Raw genomic sequence first — 20,772 nt, 5'->3', positions numbered from 1 at the left:
ACATATGTGATGTGCATATGTTAGGTTATGGCAGATGAAAGCCACATGGGTAAGAGATGAAGGAAGAATGGTAGTGGAACATTACGAGGAGAACAGAAAATATTGAAGATGAAAGGTTTAGCCTATGAAACTCACAAAAAAAAAGTTATGCCAGCTAAGAATGCTCCCTCACCACAGGTATGATTTTAAGCCCATCGCTGGCTGTGAAATCTGAATAATATGATAGCTGTTGAATATGTACATATCTCCAGTATACTCTACGGTAAACATGCTGATGTTATTGTTGTTTCTTTTAGGTACAATTCAAATGTAGATTAGGGTGCAGGGAGCTGGCGTCTGCATTGAAAATATATTTTCTAAATTCTATAAGCAAGACTACCCAACACAAAGAACCTTCCTGATGAATCTTCTTAGTGTCACACCAGTATAGCGTCATCTGCATGGGACCTATGATAATCCCTCTGAAAGTGGCCAGCAGGGAACAGTTCGGTATTCTATTCCAAATGGCAAACGTGATCCTGTTGCAGTGTATAAAAGCACTTTCATGGATATTTTTGCAGTGGGAAAGAAAAGGCTGGAATTACTTATCAAGAAGAAACAACTTGGAGATACAACATTCACTGACCACAGAACAAGACTCGGTCACTCAAAATATAGTGACTATGACAAAATGAGTGTAAAGCAGCACATAAATGGCTTTCCCCAGGAAGTTAGCCATTACAGCTGAGCAAGATCAAGCAAGGAATACCTCAGTCCTGACCTAAATATTGCAAGACTGTACTCCCACTTTCAAAAGATGTTTCTTGAAAGTACCATCAGTTCCACTTTTTATCGCCCAGTCTTTCTGAAAGAGTTTCCCAAACTTTCCTTCCAAAGACATAGGAAAGATACCTGCAAGACTTATGACTTCCTGAACATTGAAGTAAAAACTGGTTCACTGCTGTCACAGGTGCCTTTAGAGTTTCACCATAGGCAGGCAGAGATGGCACAGAACCTTTTGAAGAAGGACATCAGTTCATCTCAGTTCCCCGACAGTGACACTTGCAGCATATCCACTGATTTGCAGCAGGTTATGTTTGTGCCCACATTGATGCATTCTGAGATGTTATATCACTGCCAGTTATCTTATTACAACTTGGGAGTATCAGTCGGTGATAACCTTCAGTCTTACATGTGCATGTGGGATGAGACTATGCTGGTAGGGGTGGAAATGAAATCGCATCTTGCATTTTCAAAGTGTTGAACAGTGGGATAACAATGAAGAAAAACCTTATTGTTTGGAGCGACAACTGTGCTACACAGAACAAGAATCGAATGATGGTGTTTCTTTTTCTAGTGGCAAATGGGTTGTTCACAAGAATAGAACAACGTTTTCTTGTTGGTGGGCACAGCTTCCTTCCCTGTGACTCTGAGTTTGCCTTAATAGAGAGAAGGAAGTCAGTGACAAAGGCATTTGTACCTAGTGACCTATGCAAAATGGTCAAGGAAGCAAAGGTTGTTAAACCTTTCAAAGTAATTTAAATGGATAGCCTAGTTCACTTTTTTTTTTTTTCATTCAAGCTGTGGCAGATGAGATAATCTCCACAAAACATCTGAACATTTCCAAAGCTGTCAGCATCAGATACGATGCATCAGATGTAGAACATGTATCAGTAAAAGAGTGTTTCATGGAGATAAAAAGGGTCTGTAAGGTAAATGTCCTCAAAAAGGGGAAACATGCAAAAGACACTCAATCGGCTGTCTTTGAATCCAGTTCCTCAATGAACTCAATTCTTAAAGATGAAAAAAATAAGGATGTAAGGTTATGATCCCTTACCTGAAAAGGAATGAGCATAAACAATATTACATGCAGATCTGTGGTGAATGAAGACATAACACCTAGAAAAGTTTGACGGGACTTTGCACCTTTCATAAACGTTGATGTTTGAATTGCCTTCAGCAGCAAACAGTTCCAACTGTGTCATGAAATGGCCAATAATGTATGAGATGAAACTCTCCTGTATAACTTAGAAAAGCTTGAGGAATAAATTATTAAAACACTGCACTATGGACAGTTTTTTGTTATAACTTCTGTTCATAAATTTGGCACTTTGCACCTTTCTACTGTTAAGTATCCAGTTTGTACAGTTGGCAACTCTCTTGTTGTTTCTTTAGTTCTGTTGGTTGAAAGTGAAGGATTCTACATGTTTGAAGTCACAAAAATTGTGATAATCTGTTACTGTATTTAAATCTGCCTGCAGAATGTGTATTTAATAATCCGTTAATCGCCACCACCCCTAACCGTATGGTACCTCTCACGGGAGGTTGTAGTTGTTTCTTCTCTTTGCTTTGTTATTAAATATTCAGCACAGACGAGCAAAGTCAAGAGCTTATGCGAGTGCAGTAAATCACACACAGTATCTTCCAAGTGTAGGTTCTAGCAATGACTGGTGATATCTATAAGAGTAAGCTCAAGTATTTATGACTGTGATGTGCAGAACTACCATGTTCAGTACAACTCATGAACTGGACGAGAGTGGTGATCATCCTTATATAAGTGCAGCAAAGTAGTAGTAGTAGTAGTAGTAGTAATAGTAGTAGCAGTAGCAGCAGTAGTAGTAGTAGTAGTAGTAGTAGTAGTAGTAGTAGTAGTAGTAGCAGCAGCAGCAGCAGCAGCAGCAGCAGCAGCAGCAGTAGTAGTAGTAGTAGTAGTAGTAGTATCCTTGGGAGTTAGTTATGGCTGTAGTTACTCATTGCTTCCAGCTGTATAGCAGAATCAGCTAAGCTAACAAGGAGAGGCCAGACCCTATGGCCAACCAATTTCAACGAGCTTCAGTGTACTTGTGGGGGTACACTCAAGAATAACTTGTGTATGTAGGTTTAGGTCAATACGCTTTAGTTTAAAAAAAATAAAGTCAAATGTCATGCTGCAGGATCCCCTTTTGACAAAGTGGAGGTGAAAGAACACTAAAAGGTAAACAAATTTTACTGAAACATGTCAGGTCTGCCACCTAATAACTTCTGAAAAATTGATGAATCCCCGATTCCAATGCAACGCATATATACTGTACCCGGAACTGTTCCAGCCCGGTACATTATTTGAAAATTGCCAGAATATATGAAAAAGGGACGGCAGAAATATATGTTTGTATGCCCGACATCTTGTGCGAGTGCGATACGAAGTTCCTCGTGGTGAGCTGGACACGTCATGAGCAATGAACCTGCGGATGACGTCACTGCCACATGTTGCACGCCTTTAACTCGAATGTACTGGAAGGAAAATTTCTAACTTTAAAGATACGGAAATGAGACATACATCATCGTGTAGCTCATGTTTTCAGTTTTAGGAACGGCCACTCTGCCCCACAACTGTTTACCTGGGTCATAGAACAAGCGACCATCAGACTAAACAAGCAGAGGGACACAGGCATGGTATTCTTTGATATCCAGAAGGCATTTGATAAAGTCTGGCACGAAGGACTTCTAGCAAAATTAATAGACCTCGAATTCCACCCAGGGTACATAAGATTAATTAAATCATACCTGGAAGGCCGAGAGTTCCAAGTTGATGTTCACAATACACTGTCAAGCACGCGACCGATCAGGGCGGGCATAGCCCAGGAGTCACTAATAGGCCCAATCCTGTTCATTCTATTTACGAATGACATGCCGACAACGGAACTCACTAGCACGCACCTCTACACGGATGACACTGCTATCACAGTACAACACCCTCAGCTAGTATGCACCCGAAAGAGACTACAAGTAGCACTGCGAACCCTCGAGCCCTGGCTAACCAAACGGCGTATCAAGGTCAACGTTGACAAATGCCAAGTTGTGCTGTTCACTAGGAAGAACAGACGCACACATAGGCCAGCCAATATCAAACCGCTCGAACTATTTAATCAAGATATAGCATGGCACGACAAGGTCAAATATCTAGGAGTAGTCCTAGATAGAAAACTAACCATGCTATATCACATTAAAGACATCCAGCGGAAAACACACACATGACTGTCACAGCTCTATCCTATACTGAATAAAAGATCCAGTATTAACAAGAGAGTAGCAATCAACATGTACAAGGCCCGAATTAGGCCAATAATAACGTACGCAGCCCCTGCCTGGGGCTACACTGCTATGACGAACCTGGATAAGCTGGAACTAATACAAAACAAATGCATTCGAGCAGCGGCTAGACTCCCGTATGACACACCAATACGCCACCTACGCAGAATTGTGAAAGTCAGCTCCATAAGGCAATACATACGAAAACAAACACTCCGAATGTACTTGAAGTCATGGGGTAATAAGATCAACCCACTAGTCAGTGGAATAGGACGCTACGACGTCGATCTATACACCAAATACCCCACGCCGAAGCACATTCTGTTCAGCCACAGGGTAAGGAGGCCGGGAGTCCAAACACCCCCCCCCCCAAGCTGACACCAACCCACTACAAGCTCCACTTAATACTACGCACACACACCACACTGCAAACACCTGTATATATGTACATGTCTATCTATGTCTCTTATCTTATGTTACAGGGAATCAAGTGAGGGAGGACTGAGAGAAGAAATACTATGATGAAGGCAACACAGCCATAATAAGAGATGACCCAATCCACCCCTGCCTCCCACCAGTGACAAGGGAGTGGACAGAAAACCACCCTGCAGCTATCACTTAATGATTTTATTAATTTACAGGACATGAGAGCAGAAGAGCGGCCCGCACTCTACCGAGAAACGCGTAAAGCATATATGATAACGATTTATGTATGTGTGTATATATGTGTATATGTGTGTGTGTGTATATATAATTATATATATATACTAGTGGAGAGAAAGATTCTGAGGAAGATACTGGGATCCCAAAGAGTAGAAGACGAACGATACAAAAGGAAAGGAAACCAAGAATTATATCCCAAGATGGAAAAGATCTCAGATACCATCCGGAAGAAGAGAGCCCTGTTCCTCGGACATGTCTACAGAATGAACCCGAGAAGACTGACCAATCAGGTAATAAGATTTTTGAGTCCAGGAAAACTACGGTGCGCTAGTATCATGAGGTGAAGAAGGGCCTGAAAAAAAAAAAAAAATGGGAATACAAGGAACGGAAATCAGACTAATTACATATTTCATTATTATTTACAAACATGTTCCGTTTATTTACGTTGTGTCGCTTAGAATGTTTTGTGATGAAGCATCTCCGTTTATGTTTTAGTGATCTGAACTGTGTTCATAAGATAATTAGTAATTTCGCGTCGATATCAGGCTATATGAATACTTATGTCCCCCACTGTACATCAGAATATTAATGAAAGTGTTAGTCGCTTAGCAACCTGCTAAGTACAGAATGTATTGCGGGTTAGGATAAGCCTTCGTCTGCAATTATTGGAGTGGTCATTTAATGATTTGATTTTATGATTACTCAAAGTTGACTGAACTTGGAGACCTATCAATGTCTCATGATTCACCAGCAGGTAATTCCGGAGAGAATAAAACAAAAATGAACCAGAAAGGGAGATTTATGTATACTGTGATTATGTTTAAATAGTTTAATATAAAAATGTTGGTTTGTGATTCCAGAGATGTGGGAGACTACTTCAAACCATTTTATGATCATTGACTAATCGTTTTTTGAGTTTTTATTTTTGTTTATTGTGGCGATAATTTTAATTCTAATAGGATTGTATTTTATTTTACATGATTTAGTGGTTTTTGTTGAGTGGGAGGTGTTAAATTTAAATAGAAGTTCAATTATTATGACCTTTTTGTTTGATTTAGTATCACTACTTACAGAATTTGTATTATTTATTTCAGCTTAAGTAATTTTTATAGTGATGAATATATACATGGTGATTTGACTAATAATCGTGTTATTATTTTGGTATTAATATTTGTTTTATCAATAAATATTATTATACTAGCAATTGTACCCGTGCTTCACTACGGTATTCCAGATTGTATACGGATATCGAAGTAAATTGCTGTACACGAAGTTAATAATAATTTTTAAATTGCATGTAAATTGGCGTTATCCGAGAAAAAACAGAGGGAGGTCCACAGACGATGTTTCCAATGTAAAGTGCGAGTTGTGGAGTTGTGATGATAACGACAGGTGCACTTGTCTACCACAATTCATTATGTTTTAGAGACGTTGAATAGGGTGAAATTTGTGTAAGATTTTCACACAGTGCATTGCTTTTCTGATACTATGCGACAGCTTCAAACATAGAATTTGGCTCACATATGGCTACTGGGTGGGCCAATATTCATGTAGAACTTGATGATCCCATCTTTCCTATAAGTGAATCAAACCATTAATTGTACGTGTACAAAGTGCAAAATTTAGGTAAATCCAGAAATAGAGAAACATTTAATGTATAAGGGATAGAGATACGACGAAAGGTCATAGGACCGAAGTTGTAGATCACTCCAAATTGAACGGAGATTGTGCCATCCATTTTGTGATACGACTTACCTTTTAGCCACGAAATACATCGAAAGGAAGGACTGCACCGTCATTAAAATTGCCTCCATATTTCGATATTTTTCGGGGGTAAAAAATAAATTTTTTTAACATCTCGTAAATTTTCCGTTGGTTACATCCTAAAGCTATAATTTTGCAAAATTTCAGTTTTCTAACTGGTCTGGGAGATTGTGCTGCGATCTTGATATGGGGGAGTGGGTTAAAAATCAGGACTTTAAGGAAACTTTTAAGCCTATGAAACCTGTAGGTTCTGGATAAATATCACCGACTGTGTTCTTATGCAGGTTTGAAACTCCCAGCATGTATCCCTCAGAGAATTATGAGAATTTGAGATTTTTCTAGGGATCCTGAAGTCATCAGGTTGTCTGGTACCAAGTTTTAAATTTCTAAGATGCCTAGAATGGTCTCACTAATTTACGTCTGTTTTCATTTTTATGCCTTAATTTATATATATATATATATAGTACAGTATATATAGATCGCGCCAAACAGACTTCCATTTATTAGTGTGGATAATATTTTACCCGCTTCCCTAGTGGTTCTAAGGGCGTCTTACTCCCACAGTACGTTTTCCAGTTAGTACACTAAGTCATACTAAAGTCATACTGGAACATACACACGTCCATTATCTCGGTCATTTCTGACAATTTATTTTTTCACCCTTTCTCACCCCCTATGCCAAAGGGGGCCGAAGTTAGACTTTAAACATCCGGAATGTTACTATTCATCTCAGCGACCCAGAAAACTATGGATTCGGCAGTATATTCGATTACTATTATATCTCACTCCCCCTTCCCCCACCCTGTCGGGGGCTAAACTTTGAATTTAAAAAATCGGAATGTTACTATTCATCTCAGCGACCCCGAAAAGTAAGGATTCATCACTACTTCCGATGATTTGTATATCTCAGTCCCCTTGCCCCTCCCCCTGCTCCTAAGGGTTCCTGGGGTGGTTTGTCTCCTGATACTAAAAATTCGGAGTGTCACTATTCGCCTCAGCGACTATGTATTCGACACTATTATTTCTATATAACATTATTATTTCTATATATCACTCTCCCATCGCCCCCCCACCATGAAGGGGGCTGAATGTGGACTTTAAAAAATTCCGGAGTGTCACTGTTCATCTCAGCGACCCCGTAAAGTATAGATTCGACACTATTTTCGATGATTTTTATATCTCAGCCCCCTCGCCCCCCTGCCCCTAAGGGTTCCTGGGCCGTCTTACCCCCACGTGGTTTGTCTCCTGATACTAAAAATCCGGAGTGTACAATTCACTTCGACCACCCCGAAAACTATGTATTCGACACTATTTTCGTTTAATTTTATCTATCACTCCCCCCTCGCCCCCCATGCAAAAGGGAGCTGAACTTTGACATTTGAAAAATGGGAAGTGTCACTGTTCATCTCAGCGACTCTGAAAACTGTGGATTTGGCACGTTTTTCGATTATTTTTATACCTTGCCCCCCCCCCCCCCTGACCACCACCCCTAAGGGAGCTACGGATGGCTTTATCCCCACAGTGCTCGTCTCCAGATAGTAAGTCATAAGTGTACCAAGTTTGAATGAAATTGCTCCAGTGGTTTAGGAGAGGTGTCATTTACACACACGCATACATCGATTTTATATATAGTAAGAAGAAGAAGAATATGCTTATTACATAGAGAAATTTTATTTTGAACACTGCAGAGATCTAAACTTAAACTGTATATCCGAAGATGTTATTCGAATCCGAGGAATGAATATTACTTCGCTCGCGGCATGCCCAATCATGAGAATGGCTTCAATAATATTAGTCATCAGTTTCAGAGTCGTGTTCATTGCAGAGGGCAGGATTCTTATTCTTAAGAAGGATAATTGGTGCCACAATCGTCTGCTCTAAGATGTTCGAGGGTACTCCAGGTGACTCCAAGTCTTTCGAAGCTCTGCCGTGTAGTCGATAGACTTGTAACTGTGTAGAACATCGGGTAATTCTTGTAAAAGTTGCTTGTTGAAAGAAATGAATGACATGATACATGATAGCAAGAATGAAGAGGATGAAACCCGGCACCGGCACATATGCCACTCCTCTCGAATAGCTCAAAACTTAACGTCCCGATCCTATGGATGAATCATCATCAACACCGTCATATGCCCTCACACCATACAATACCAAGAACACCTTCCTACGTCCTGGACGTAAAATGGCTCCTTGCATATTGTGTTCTCTACCTATCTTATGTACGTTGCCTAGCGACAGCGACTCTATGCATTAATCTTGATGACAGCGCGTTGGATTGTTATATCCCAATGCACGTTTTCCGATGGTTTTTCGTTCATAACTCACCAACGAAAGCGAAAATAAAAATTCCGGCTTCGAGGTGCATGCGGACCCCTTTCCATCTACCTATGTTCAAAATTTCAGATCTCTACGTGCTGTAGATTTTGCTGGGCATCATGCACAGACACACAGACAGACAGACAGACAAACACTTCCTTTTATAATATTAATAGACATATAGTTGCAGAGACAAGTGTGTGCCACCAACACCGCAAAGAAGGGATGTCATCAGGCTAGAAGAAGAAGGCCAAATAAGGCTTGGCTATCCTCCCCTTCTCCTTAAAGGAGACTTGGCCCCAGGGACCACTGGCTGCTGGACCAAGGGACTAACCTGTGACCCAAAGCCCAGACGCCAGCAGACCCAAGCCGCACCAGGCAGTGACAAGAAGGACTGATTCCCCATAATAACTGACAAAAGCTAGGAAAATGGTTATGATTGCATGACACATACTCCTAACTAACACAACCTCTGGACTTTTCCAGCCCACATCCTTGCATGTGCTATCAAAAGATGTCAGGTTTTACATGTAGGCTCTTTCTATCTTTCTGCCTATGTGGTTTTTCCCTGACCCTTCAATACCACACCTTAACACCACCCAACCAATACAAACTCGCCTGGTAGCATGTCTAACATGGAAACAGGCAGATACTCCTTATATCATTTCCCACTCTTCCCAGCTCTCTCTTTCTACTTAGAACTAATAGCATATCGGAGGCAATGTAGACTGAGTTTCGTAGCAATCCAGTTCGCATTCTTCACAGCTGACTCGCATGTCATGCTGCACGCGACAAGTCAAACTCAGTATTCATCCGGCCGGAAGTTCGTCATACTTACACAATTTCGACTGAAAGTTGACACTTAGTTTTTGTGAATACCTGTGAGTAACTAACAAATTGTTGGACTTGAAATTCGCCAGACGTTCAAACTTAGGAAATTAACGTGTGGATAACATCAAAGTCATAAGACTTGTAATATTTTGCCAATATTTGGACTTCACAAATATCTCAATTTTCGTGTGAATGACTTGAACAAACTTGAAGTTAGCAGGGCTACTTTAAATTATAATGATCTTGAACTGTTTCAACTCAGAATATCACTAGTATAGGTCGCAACACATTGACTATTTTAAGTATTATCAGAGCCTAGAACACTTTAATTTGTGCTGAAAGACTGTTCGCGTATCGTCGTAACAGACTGTACCATTTGAAACAACCCGTGTGGATAGTCTGTATAATGAACTTCGTAATTCAGTGATATTGTGAAGTATAAAATTCATGCATGAATACTTGTAGAACTGTGATAGTGAGAAGGGACATTATGAGATATTATGAGAGGGAGCTATTTATTTATGTCTTTGTTGTGAAAGTGAGCCTTGATAAACTGTGCTTCGAATGAAAGTTATTCTTGACAATACGGACAGTGTGCAGTAAGTATCAAGATAAAATGTGTGGAAGTGTGTTTTCTTATTTTTCAATCATCGTAATTTATGATAATAGACAGTGCTTCGACATATTTCTCATCCAGTGAATGGTGATTATTTATGAGACAATCATAATCAGTTCTAACAGTGCAAATCAAATGGTGCACATTTCAACCTGGTCAGTTGGACTTTCTCGTATTAAAGCCACTCTTTTATTAACATGAGAAATCCTGACTCGAGACGACGGAGATCGACGGAGAACGACGTAGATCGACGGAGATTTGATGCAGATCAACGTGGACTTGGTACTATGAGGGACAGTTCCAGGAACGTGGTACCATGGAACACTGTGGTATTGGCTGTTAGCTGAGTTCCAGATTGTTGCTTGCAGAGCAGTATTTAACTGTTCGAGCTCAACAAGAAGGCATATGTCAGGTGATATCAGTGCTTTTTTCTATTTAAAAACATAAATCTAACTTTGAACAGAACTTTTATAAACAGTGTCATTACTGACAAAGAACATCAAAAGCTCACTCATTTAATATTTCATAAACTTTGAAAATTAACGCTTTATGACACTCAGAAGTAAAGACAGATTTTCAAATAACAGTGTGCTCTCGTAATGTCATATTTTTTCACTTATTGGAACTTTAGGATTTCAACTGAGTGTTTCATTCATAGTGAAAGTGTATCATAAACTCTTAATTTACGATATTTACGTCAAGTGCATAATAGGTTACAAAAAAATAGAACAATACTCAGAACTTTATACCAGAAGAACAGATTAATTTCAAGTGTTTCATATTTGAGTTTTATGTATTTACAAGAAGGAATTACAGATTTTACTTTATTTAATTTATGTAGAAAGCGTAATCTGATATCGCAAATGTCAATAGAAAAGACTTCAGGATTTCTTATTTACTTACAACATGCTTTATTATTAATTTATGCCATGAAAGTTATGATGGACATGACTGATCAAGGAAGACATTATTGAGTTGAATTTTACTTGATCAACTTGATTTTTCGATATTCTATTGTTGAAATTGGGATTTATTTTCTAGTAAATATCTATGATTCGGCAATATAAGAGGGTGACCTCCCAGAGATTGCACAAAGGAAAGAAAGATATAATATTTATTATTTCGCCTTGCGATCCTCCCTCTCTGTACCTTCTCCTAAGGACTAGGCACCCCTTAGAAAGACCTCATGCTCTTGAAAATCAACTTTTCCTGGTACAATACTTAGAGAGTTACATCAAATTCAAGCAGAGTGGTGGCCTTGTGGTCACCGTACTTGTCTGCGAACCTCGAAGACATGAGTTTGAGTCTCGTCACAGCTAAATTTCCTGCACAACATAAATTAATATTTGAGGGAATGTGAAGAATAAAATGACAAAAAAAAATCATGCAAATTGCAGTACACTTTATTTTCTACCTGAAATTAGGTATAGCCGGAATGTTCTCACAGTTTCTGCTGGATCTCTCTCTATATATACTGTATATATTAATTTGAGATAGAAATTAAAGTTCACAGCAGTTTGCCTAATATTTTTATTCACATTTTTATCTTCATGTTCCCTCAAATAATATTTTATTTTGTACAAAAAAATATAGCTACAGCGAAACTCAAACTCACATCATCAAGGTTTTTTACAAGTACGGTGACCACTTGGCTACTGCTCCACTTGACTGTCCCAAGTATATATGCATTGCATTTGAATCAGGGCATTCCTCAATGTCTTGGAAATTATTAGATGGTGGACCTGACATGTTTAAGGAAAATGTATTCGCCTTTTAGTGTTCTATTACCTCCACTGAGTCCAAAGCGGATGTTGCCTCATGATGCTTAAACAAAACCGTATTGACCTAAATCTATACACATGAGTTACTGTTGAATGCCTCCCCAACACTGAAGCTCGCTGAAATCGGTTGGGCACAGGGTATGGCCTCTCCTTATATGCAGCAAATCAAAATCACGGCAGTTGGCAAGGGAACTTGCCAAGTAAAGAATGTGAAGTAAAGGGAAAGGAAGGAAATCATAGGCATCTCCTTGTGATGTTTCTCTGGATATTCTAAGAACCCAGGAAGGTTTTTCTTTTTATGTTATTTCATATGAAAAAGGAAAAGAAGGACACAGCTTTTATTAACCAAAAACCTCTATGCAGATGCTAAATGTTTTGTTATGCTGCTAGCACCACCATGTGCGGCATTGAAAGTTCCTCTACATGTCACATACAAGACATCACTGTCCAAATTTGTTGCTGTTGTTGGTTTTAGTTTTTTGTAAATGGATATTCTCCTATAAGAAATAAATTGACAAGAGGGGTCCACCTTTTCAGTACAATATATCAAGTAAATAATATTACATCAGTCTTGGGACTAGTTTCAGCCACTTAGTGGCAATTTTCAGCCAAATAAAAATTAAACAGGTCATGTGATAACTAAACATATGTATACAAGACAATGTTTCAGGAATAATTATAACATTAAAATACATATAATAACAAAAATTATGGTTGTGATCTTCTTGTCGTAATATGATGTTTTTAAGTTGAGTTAGGACCTCAGGCCTTAGGTGGCAGAAGCTGTCAGTGAGGGTTTGAACCTAGGCTGCGCCGCAGTTATTCCACAGCTTGTAGCAGACAAAGTACCAAAGGAACTGGAAGCCGATATAGAATATTTCACCGGTGATTTGGCCCGGGTTTTTATATTTGGCAAGTGGCATCCTATAGCATGGCAACAGGTAGCAATATATTGGTGATGACGGATTAACATACATGTTCTCCGGTAACATAGTACCAGCTCGATCATGGCCGCCTCTGATATGACAGCTTCGGGACCTGGTTCAGCGGATTACAGATGTTTCTTTCAACTTTGTGTTGGTAAACAGATATCGTGATGGAAATGATCACATGAGAGAGCATAGAGATGATGAGAAGGAGCTAGATCGTGAAGCACCTATTGCATCACTGTCGTTGGGTCAGAGACGAGAGTTTGTACTTCGACACCATGATGCCCGCAATGCTAGGACGTCAGGAAGTGCCAAAAGGAATATTCCCCCTTACAAGGTGATGCTGGAGCATGGAAGTCTTCTTCTGATGAATCCTCCAACCAATCAATTGTGGTATCACTCACTGCCACGCCGTAAGAGCTACATGGGAGTTTGGATCAATCTCACCTATGTGTAATTAATCTCATAATGGGGCCTTATTGAAGTTGATATAATTAAAATTATAAAAAATTTATTTACAACAATCTATTCAATATACAGTCTCATCTTCTGAAAGATTGTTACCTGACTCAATAAAAGGAAGTGATCTGAATAGTACCAAAGGAACTGGAAGCCGATATAGAATATTTCACCGGTGATTTGGCCCAGGGATTTCAAGAACTGTTAAAGTTCTTGAACAGTTATTGCTAATAAATTCTTGGTAACTTTGTCATAATCATTAAATTGTTAATTTTACATCATTTACTCATTTGCTGCCAAAAGAAAAAGGGAAATCCTTCAAAATTATAATCAAAATGCAACGCTGAAACAAACTCAGATATTCATGGTATTGCAGAAGAGTTTCAGTTATCATGAAGTGTTAAAGAAACCTGACATATCCCAAAATATTTTGCTTTGGTCATATTGTTCATGATTTCTAAATGTTGACATGACTGAAAGATAAGTGGCTAGTCACATTACACCATGAAGAAAACTTCCTTCACTGAATCCAAGACACCGGGCGAGTTGGCCGTGCGCGTAGAGGCGCGCGGCTATGAGCTTGCATCCGGGAGATAGTAGGTTCGAATCCCACTATCGGCAGCCCTGAAGATGGTTTTCCGTGGTTTCCCATTTTCACACCAGGCAAATGCTGGGGCTGTACCTTAATTAATGCCACGGCTGCTTCCTTCCAACTCCTAGGCCTTTCCTATCCCATTGTCGCCATAAGACCTATCTGTGTCGGTGCGACGTAAAGCCCATAGCAAAAAAGAAAAAAAAAAAAAAAAAAAAAGAATTCAAGCCACTGGAGCTTCTTCTCTTGTTCCTGCATCTACATAGTGTATGTCATCAACTTCAGCATCAATCCAAAAGTATTCCAGCTTATTGGAAGTAGATATTTACTTCTTTATCTGAGGTCCTAACTCAACTTAAAGACATCATATTATGACAAGAAGATCACAACCATAACTATTATTATTATTATGTGTATTTTAATGTTATAATTATTCCTGAAACATTGTCTTGTATACTTATGTTTTAGTTATCACATGATCTGTTTAATTTTTATTTGGCTGAAGATGGCCACTAAGTGGCTGAAACTAGTTCCAAGACTGATATAATATTATTTACTTGATACAGTGTAAATTAATTTCTTATAATTGCACTTCAATGTGGAACAAAATTGAAATTTAAAGCTTATAGATATTCTCTTGCAAAGTCACAGTTGAAAGTGCTTTACAATGTAGGCATTGTTTTTTGTTGTTTAGCATAAAAAATTTAATACTGTTGGTGGTTACAGATTACATGTAATGAGCATGCCTTGGTAGCCAACTAACTGTACTGAAGTTAACGGAAGTCAGAAACAAAACCAAAGAATTCAAGATATGCAGAAGTGCAGCCAAGCCAAGTTTGTAAAAATTTCTAATCTCTATGACCAAGAGGGATGTTTAAAGTTTACAGTCTAAAAAGGAGGACATTTGGGTGTCTCAACATACTCACAAATTTTGGAAGGACAGACAATGATATAGACATTGATTCTCATAGGGAACCTTTTACATGACAGTAAATCTACCGACACGAGGCTGACATACTTGAGCACCTTCAAGTACCACTGGACTGAGCCAGGATCGAACCTGCCAATTTGGAGTCAGAAGGCCAGCACCACAACCATCTAAGCCACTCAGCCCGGCAAACTGAGATGACTAAGACCTCTAGACCTACCATATTTCTGGATTGCGTGACAACTTTCACGATATGTTTCAATTTAACACTCTTTGCTGTTAATGGCTGCATCAAACCAGTTTACGAACTGATGATCCCAACAACAATGACAAGAATAACAATGCTCTTTGGATTGTAGTATGTCTGAAGTTACCGGCATGTCAGTAAAGGTTCATTAATGAAATGAATCTATTTAATTTGTCTACTTAGTGGAGTAATTACAAACATGATGCTTATTCATAGTAGCATATCAGTCAGCCTAGGTAGTGAATTGTACTATAATGTGTCCACTTGGTTGTGTTTATCCTCTTACATGTTTCTTTCATTGTTCCTGTTTTTTGTATACCATATGACTTGATATAAGTAACTAGAAAATCATATAACTAAAAATGACAAGGAAAATAAATAATGAATCCATGAGAAAATGATTAGTTAAATGTTATGATACAGTAACTAGCTGCCGCTGACTGAATTCCAACAATGAATTCAATGTTATTGTTTGTTACGTCCCAATAACTACTTTGAAGGTTTTTGGAGATGCCGAGGTGCCAGAATTTAGTCCTGCAGGAGTTCTTTAATGTGCCAGTAAATCTAGCGACATGAGGCTGACATATTTGAGCACCTTCAAATACCACCGGACTCAGCCAGGATCGAATCTGCCAAGCTGGGGTCAGAAGGCCAGCGGCTCAACCGTCTGAGCCACTCAGTCTTGCTGAATTCCACCACACTGCTCCCTTATCAACTCTTTCTCTATTCCTCATGAGTGCACAAGCAATTTAGCAAGAGCAACCCAGTTGCATATCCCTGTTCAAAAGGAGTGGATCTGATGAACTTTGGTCTCATTTTCTTCAGAGCGAGACATCTTTTCAGACAGGTCTCTCTGTCCTTTAAGGATATCCATTCTGACTTTCTTTACAAGTATTTGAGATACTTTCTTTATATGACTAATGACATATTACAATTATTTCATCCAGAGAATAGCATACTTTTATTTACCTACTTCTATTTTTGTATATACTATAAATTAGATATTGTCCTACTTGCTTGAGCCAGTTTACCTAGCCTAAAAAGCACATCGTCAGGTGTGGTGAGATAAGGGCTGCCACTGGACATGACCTGACATCTATTAAGTTTAATTGTAATGTATGTTTAACACATTCACCGTCAGCTCCCTCTGCAGGTATTTAGTAATGCAGCCCAGTGATTTTTGGATGCCATCCTGACTCACTAGGTAACATGCAACCCTAAAAATTTGTACATACCTTCACATGATGGTCCAGTACAATTTTTTACTTGCCATGATTATTCGTTATATCACTCAGCACCACTTGAGTTCCAAAAACGCACTTCAAAGATCTCAGGATTGGCATGTTTTTATTTAGATTACACATCCCACAATGCGGTAAATTATCCCAAACTATAGTAAAATGTTCATCTGACTGCTATCTACCGGCAAACTGATCTACTGTGTCATCTGACTGCAACGTGCCCAAAATGCATGTATCAGGTATGCATTCAACATATGTCCATATGCCCATGTATCCCCCTACTATAGACAGTTATCTCGGTTACGAATAAATGACATACGTAGACTCCATGTGACTACTTTGGTGTATCAAGTGCTTTCTGAAAACACTCTTCCTTACCTATCCACCAGATTTCACTACCTTAGTTCACTACACCTGTTCAATACCAGGTCAGTCTGTTTGCTAGAAATTCCTGCTCATCGAACAACAACCTACAACAGATCATTCATGATCACCGCCACAAGCTGGTGGAATGAAATCACCAATTACATCAGGGACGTTAAATCTAAGACAAAGTTTAAAATCCTTTGCCAGCAGCATCTTCTAAGCATTTCAAGTCTTTCTTGAGTGTTACTGGGATACATGAATGAGAGTGAATATAGTTGTTCACTGAAACATGTTGCAGTTTATATTTTAGTTATATTTTACTTACTTTAGTTGGTTTAGGTAGTGATACTTTAGCTTAGTGATATGTTAGTTAGTTTAGTTTACACTTTAGGTTGTCAAGATTTAATATGTTTAAATGAGGTCATTTCACTTTTTATACTGTTAGTGTATATTCAATTTAAATTGTTGAAATACATTGTAAAATTGTAAAAATTATATTGTAAATTAGCACTCATTTATTTACATGAAGTGGTTAGGTGTAAGAAAGGACCAGGAGCTCTAGCTTCACCACAATAAAGTTGCTTTAATTAATCTAACGTACATTTGAACGTAAAAATTTGGCGTGAATTCAAATCCGACTAAGGTCAGATATATAGATGTTGATTCCCATAGGGAATCTGAAATATTTGTTCCGAATGAGTAAATTTATAATACCAACATAAATGATTCGTTATTAGACATTATAAATTTCCCAGCCTAGCATAAGGGGGTGAAACGCTGGCAACCAGGAATGAGTAGCTGGAAAATTTATAATGTCCAATAATGGACCATTTATGTTGGTATTATTAAGGTCAGATATGGTATTTTATAACAAGAAACCTAAGAAACCTAATCCAGATATGGGAGTGAATATGTTAATTTATATTTATTCTGAAGTTTATCTTCCTGGTGTCCCAAATATTTCTATTTTTGTGTGCAGGTCGGACCTAAATCGAGCAACAAAGAAGACCCTCGACAAACATACTGGCAGCCAACGTAGATGGGGGAGACAAAGGTCAAGATGGCTGGACAATGTCTTGAGAGATCTGGAGTTGTTAGGAATCTAGGACTGGAGAAAGAGAACTCTGGACTGAAAGGAGTGGGCGAGTGCTATTGGAGAAGCCAGGATCCTTCATGAGCTGCAGTGCTAGGAGAGTGAAGGAGTGTGGGCGCAACGGTTAGCAAGATTTCTCTACTATGGGAAGTTCATTGTCATTCATAGTTAATTGTTATCATCCCTATGTAATTGAAATCAGCAATGAAGAATATTAAAGAACTTACTCCTGGTCTTCCAGAAAAGTGGTACGAGCTCGTAATCCACCATGGAGAACATGGCAGCGATGATGATCCCAGCTAGAGTTGCCTTAGGTATGAAATAGAATGATGATGTCAGCAGTCCTAGGGACAAGAGAACAAGTGTACCTGAAAATATAGAAATATTTCATAAGATCTGGAAATAAGTTTCCAATTTTGTTCGTGCTCATACAGTGTAAAGCACATTCCATCCTACCTACTGCACACATACATCCACCATCCACATGTCAGCAAACAATCTAGAATACTTACAAGGGAAGTCTTCAGCATGTTACACTCTTATGTTTTTCAAAGTTTGACAGCTGGTAGCTGAGTTTGTGTACATTTCCACAGTGGAAAACATGTGTGTCCAGTTTTATATTTAATCCTGCTTTTTAACATTGAAAGTTTTGAAAATGGGATGATGATAAACAGGGTTAAAGTCAGGTTGTAAGTTTCACACACAGGAAAAGTCCTCTCAGTTTTAATTACTGTGTTGATGGGGTGAAAGTTCCTTACGGGAATCATTATAAGTACCGAGGTGTTAATATAAGGAAAGATCTTCATTGGGGTAATCACATAAATGGGATTGCAGATAAAGGGTACAGATCTCTGCACATGGTTATGAGAGTGTTTAGGGGTTGTAGTAAGGATGTAAAGGAGATGATGGCATATAAGTCTCTGGTAGGACCCTCACCAGGATTACTTGATTCAAGAACTGAAAAATATCCAAAGAAAAGCAGCTTGATTTGTTCTGGGTGATTTCTGACAAAAGAGTGGCATTACAAAAATGTTGCAAAGTTTGGGTTGGGAAGACTTGGGAGAAAGGAGATGAGCTTCTCAACTAAGTGGTATGTAATAGTTACAATTTCTTGTTTTTATGTCCACCATATTCAATACACCAGAGACTTGATGGCATCCAGATATAGTGTTAACATCAGTAAGGGCATCCAACCATAAAACTGCCACATGAAGTATCAATATCAAACTCAAGGAACAGCAAAAGACCAGGAAGAAGTAGAGAAGGATATAGTCTCATTAACACTTTCAACATCATGCCAGTAGAGGGTACGGGCGAAACTGCTTTCCTGGTTGTGGACAGTGCCCGTATCCCATACAGGCATGATTTTCATGTACATATAGGCATCTCTACATATCCCATATGGTTCCCGTCCCTTGCTTGGAGGTAGTAGTTTATCTAGTATCCACTAGAAGGCAGCAGTTACAGGGAAGTTCAAAGAGAAACAATAAAAAGGGTAGTTTCTCTTTGCCATGACCTCTACTGAAGCACTCGATGTCCCGGGTGCTGAGCGCACCAAATCTGTTACGCTGTCAGCTGTGTTACTGTGCAAACATGTCCTCACGCCAGCTCAATGAGAGTGACTTCTTGGATATTTTATTGCAAGAAGCGGGTTCAGAAATACAGTAGATGACAGTGATGAAGACTGCTTACAAACCAGATCATACGTCAAGTGATAGTTTGGGCAAGATTTCCTTTGTTATATCACTTTCAAATGCAAGTTTTTAGCTGCATTATTTTACTCTGAATACAAACAATAAAAAAAACTTAACCTCTTAAAAAATTTGGGCTTATTTTTTGTTTAGACAAAGAGATGCAGACTGATGATTCACCTGTACTGCGAAAAGAAAGTAGATGCAAGGTTGGACTGTGCACTGTCCAATGTTTTCAGGGCTACTATACTTAAACAAACTATTACTAAGTAAATTTTGTATTTCAAATGTCATTGTGTTTACTTGTGGCTTAAGCAGCCACGTTAAATTATTAATTTTTATTGTCTGAGCAGGCTTAAAATATATCTTAAATATAAAAGTTTATTTTCCATACTTCCAGACTAGGTCCCTAGTATAATTAAATTAAATATATACTTCCTGATTGACATCTTCATTTTGGATGGCTAATACCTTCATATGATACAAAAATCAGGTATATACTATGTTTTTCTGTTGTGCAATAATGTATTAAAATTCAGGAGACAGACCCAGTTCACTACCAAAGAGGAACTTCATTACATCTAGACTCATATTACCAGAGTACAAAATGTGGAAAAGAATAAGAAACTAGACTTAAGAAAGACAAAACTTCTTATCCTCTTTATAATAAAGGAAATCTAAACATTTAGTTTACCTGTGACAAGTCCTCCCAGTTGTGTCTTCACTCCAGAAGCATTGTTAACTGCAGTTCGAGTGAAGGAGCCGGTGATTGGCATCGAACTTACAAATGAGCCAGCAATGTTACACAGTCCTAGGGCTATCATTTCTTGAGTTGCATCTATTGATTTACCTTTGGCTGAAAACCAATTATTAATGAGTTAGTGATTGCAAAGGAAGCAGCATAAAGATTCATGTAACTAACCATACTGTTATAGTATTTTTCAAAATGTTGTTAATCTGTAGAGTGGCTCTTTGTGCTGTTTGGCTCTAAGGTAATTCCAAAGATAACTGATGTTTAATCAGCAACAGTATAGTACCTTTTTTCAGATGGTGATTTCTTTCATTCTGTATACATGGTATTTGGCAGTTGTTTTGATATACCATGGGATAACACTCTGGATGTTTAAGTTATACTAGCTGTAGTACCCGGCGTTGCCCGGATAGTTTTTGAATGTTTACCTTTAATGCTTGTATTACCAGTTAGTTAA

General features: G+C 38.5%; 1 protein-coding gene and 1 pseudogene across 1 annotated transcript in view; one reads left to right on the top strand and one right to left on the bottom strand.

Moving 5' to 3' along the window:
- LOC136876369 (sodium-independent sulfate anion transporter) overlaps positions 1-20,772 on the bottom strand; it is a 94,404-nt gene that overhangs the window by 17,430 nt on the left and 56,202 nt on the right. Inside the window, exons 8-9 of the mRNA XM_068228268.1 lie at positions 20,259-20,420; positions 18,101-18,241 (exon numbers count right to left, since the gene is read on the bottom strand). Of these exons, the coding sequence (XP_068084369.1) occupies positions 18,101-18,241; positions 20,259-20,420 (303 nt within the window). The remainder of the gene's footprint in view (positions 1-18,100; positions 18,242-20,258; positions 20,421-20,772) is intronic.
- On the top strand, positions 148-13,408 carry LOC136875392 (DNA oxidative demethylase ALKBH2-like; annotated as a pseudogene).

This window comes from Anabrus simplex, chromosome 6 (genome assembly GCF_040414725.1).
Source record: "Anabrus simplex isolate iqAnaSimp1 chromosome 6, ASM4041472v1, whole genome shotgun sequence".
Taxonomy (NCBI): domain Eukaryota; kingdom Metazoa; phylum Arthropoda; class Insecta; order Orthoptera; family Tettigoniidae; genus Anabrus; species Anabrus simplex.
The sequence above is the reverse complement of the archived record's forward strand: the minus strand, read 5'-3'. Positions and strand labels throughout refer to the sequence as shown.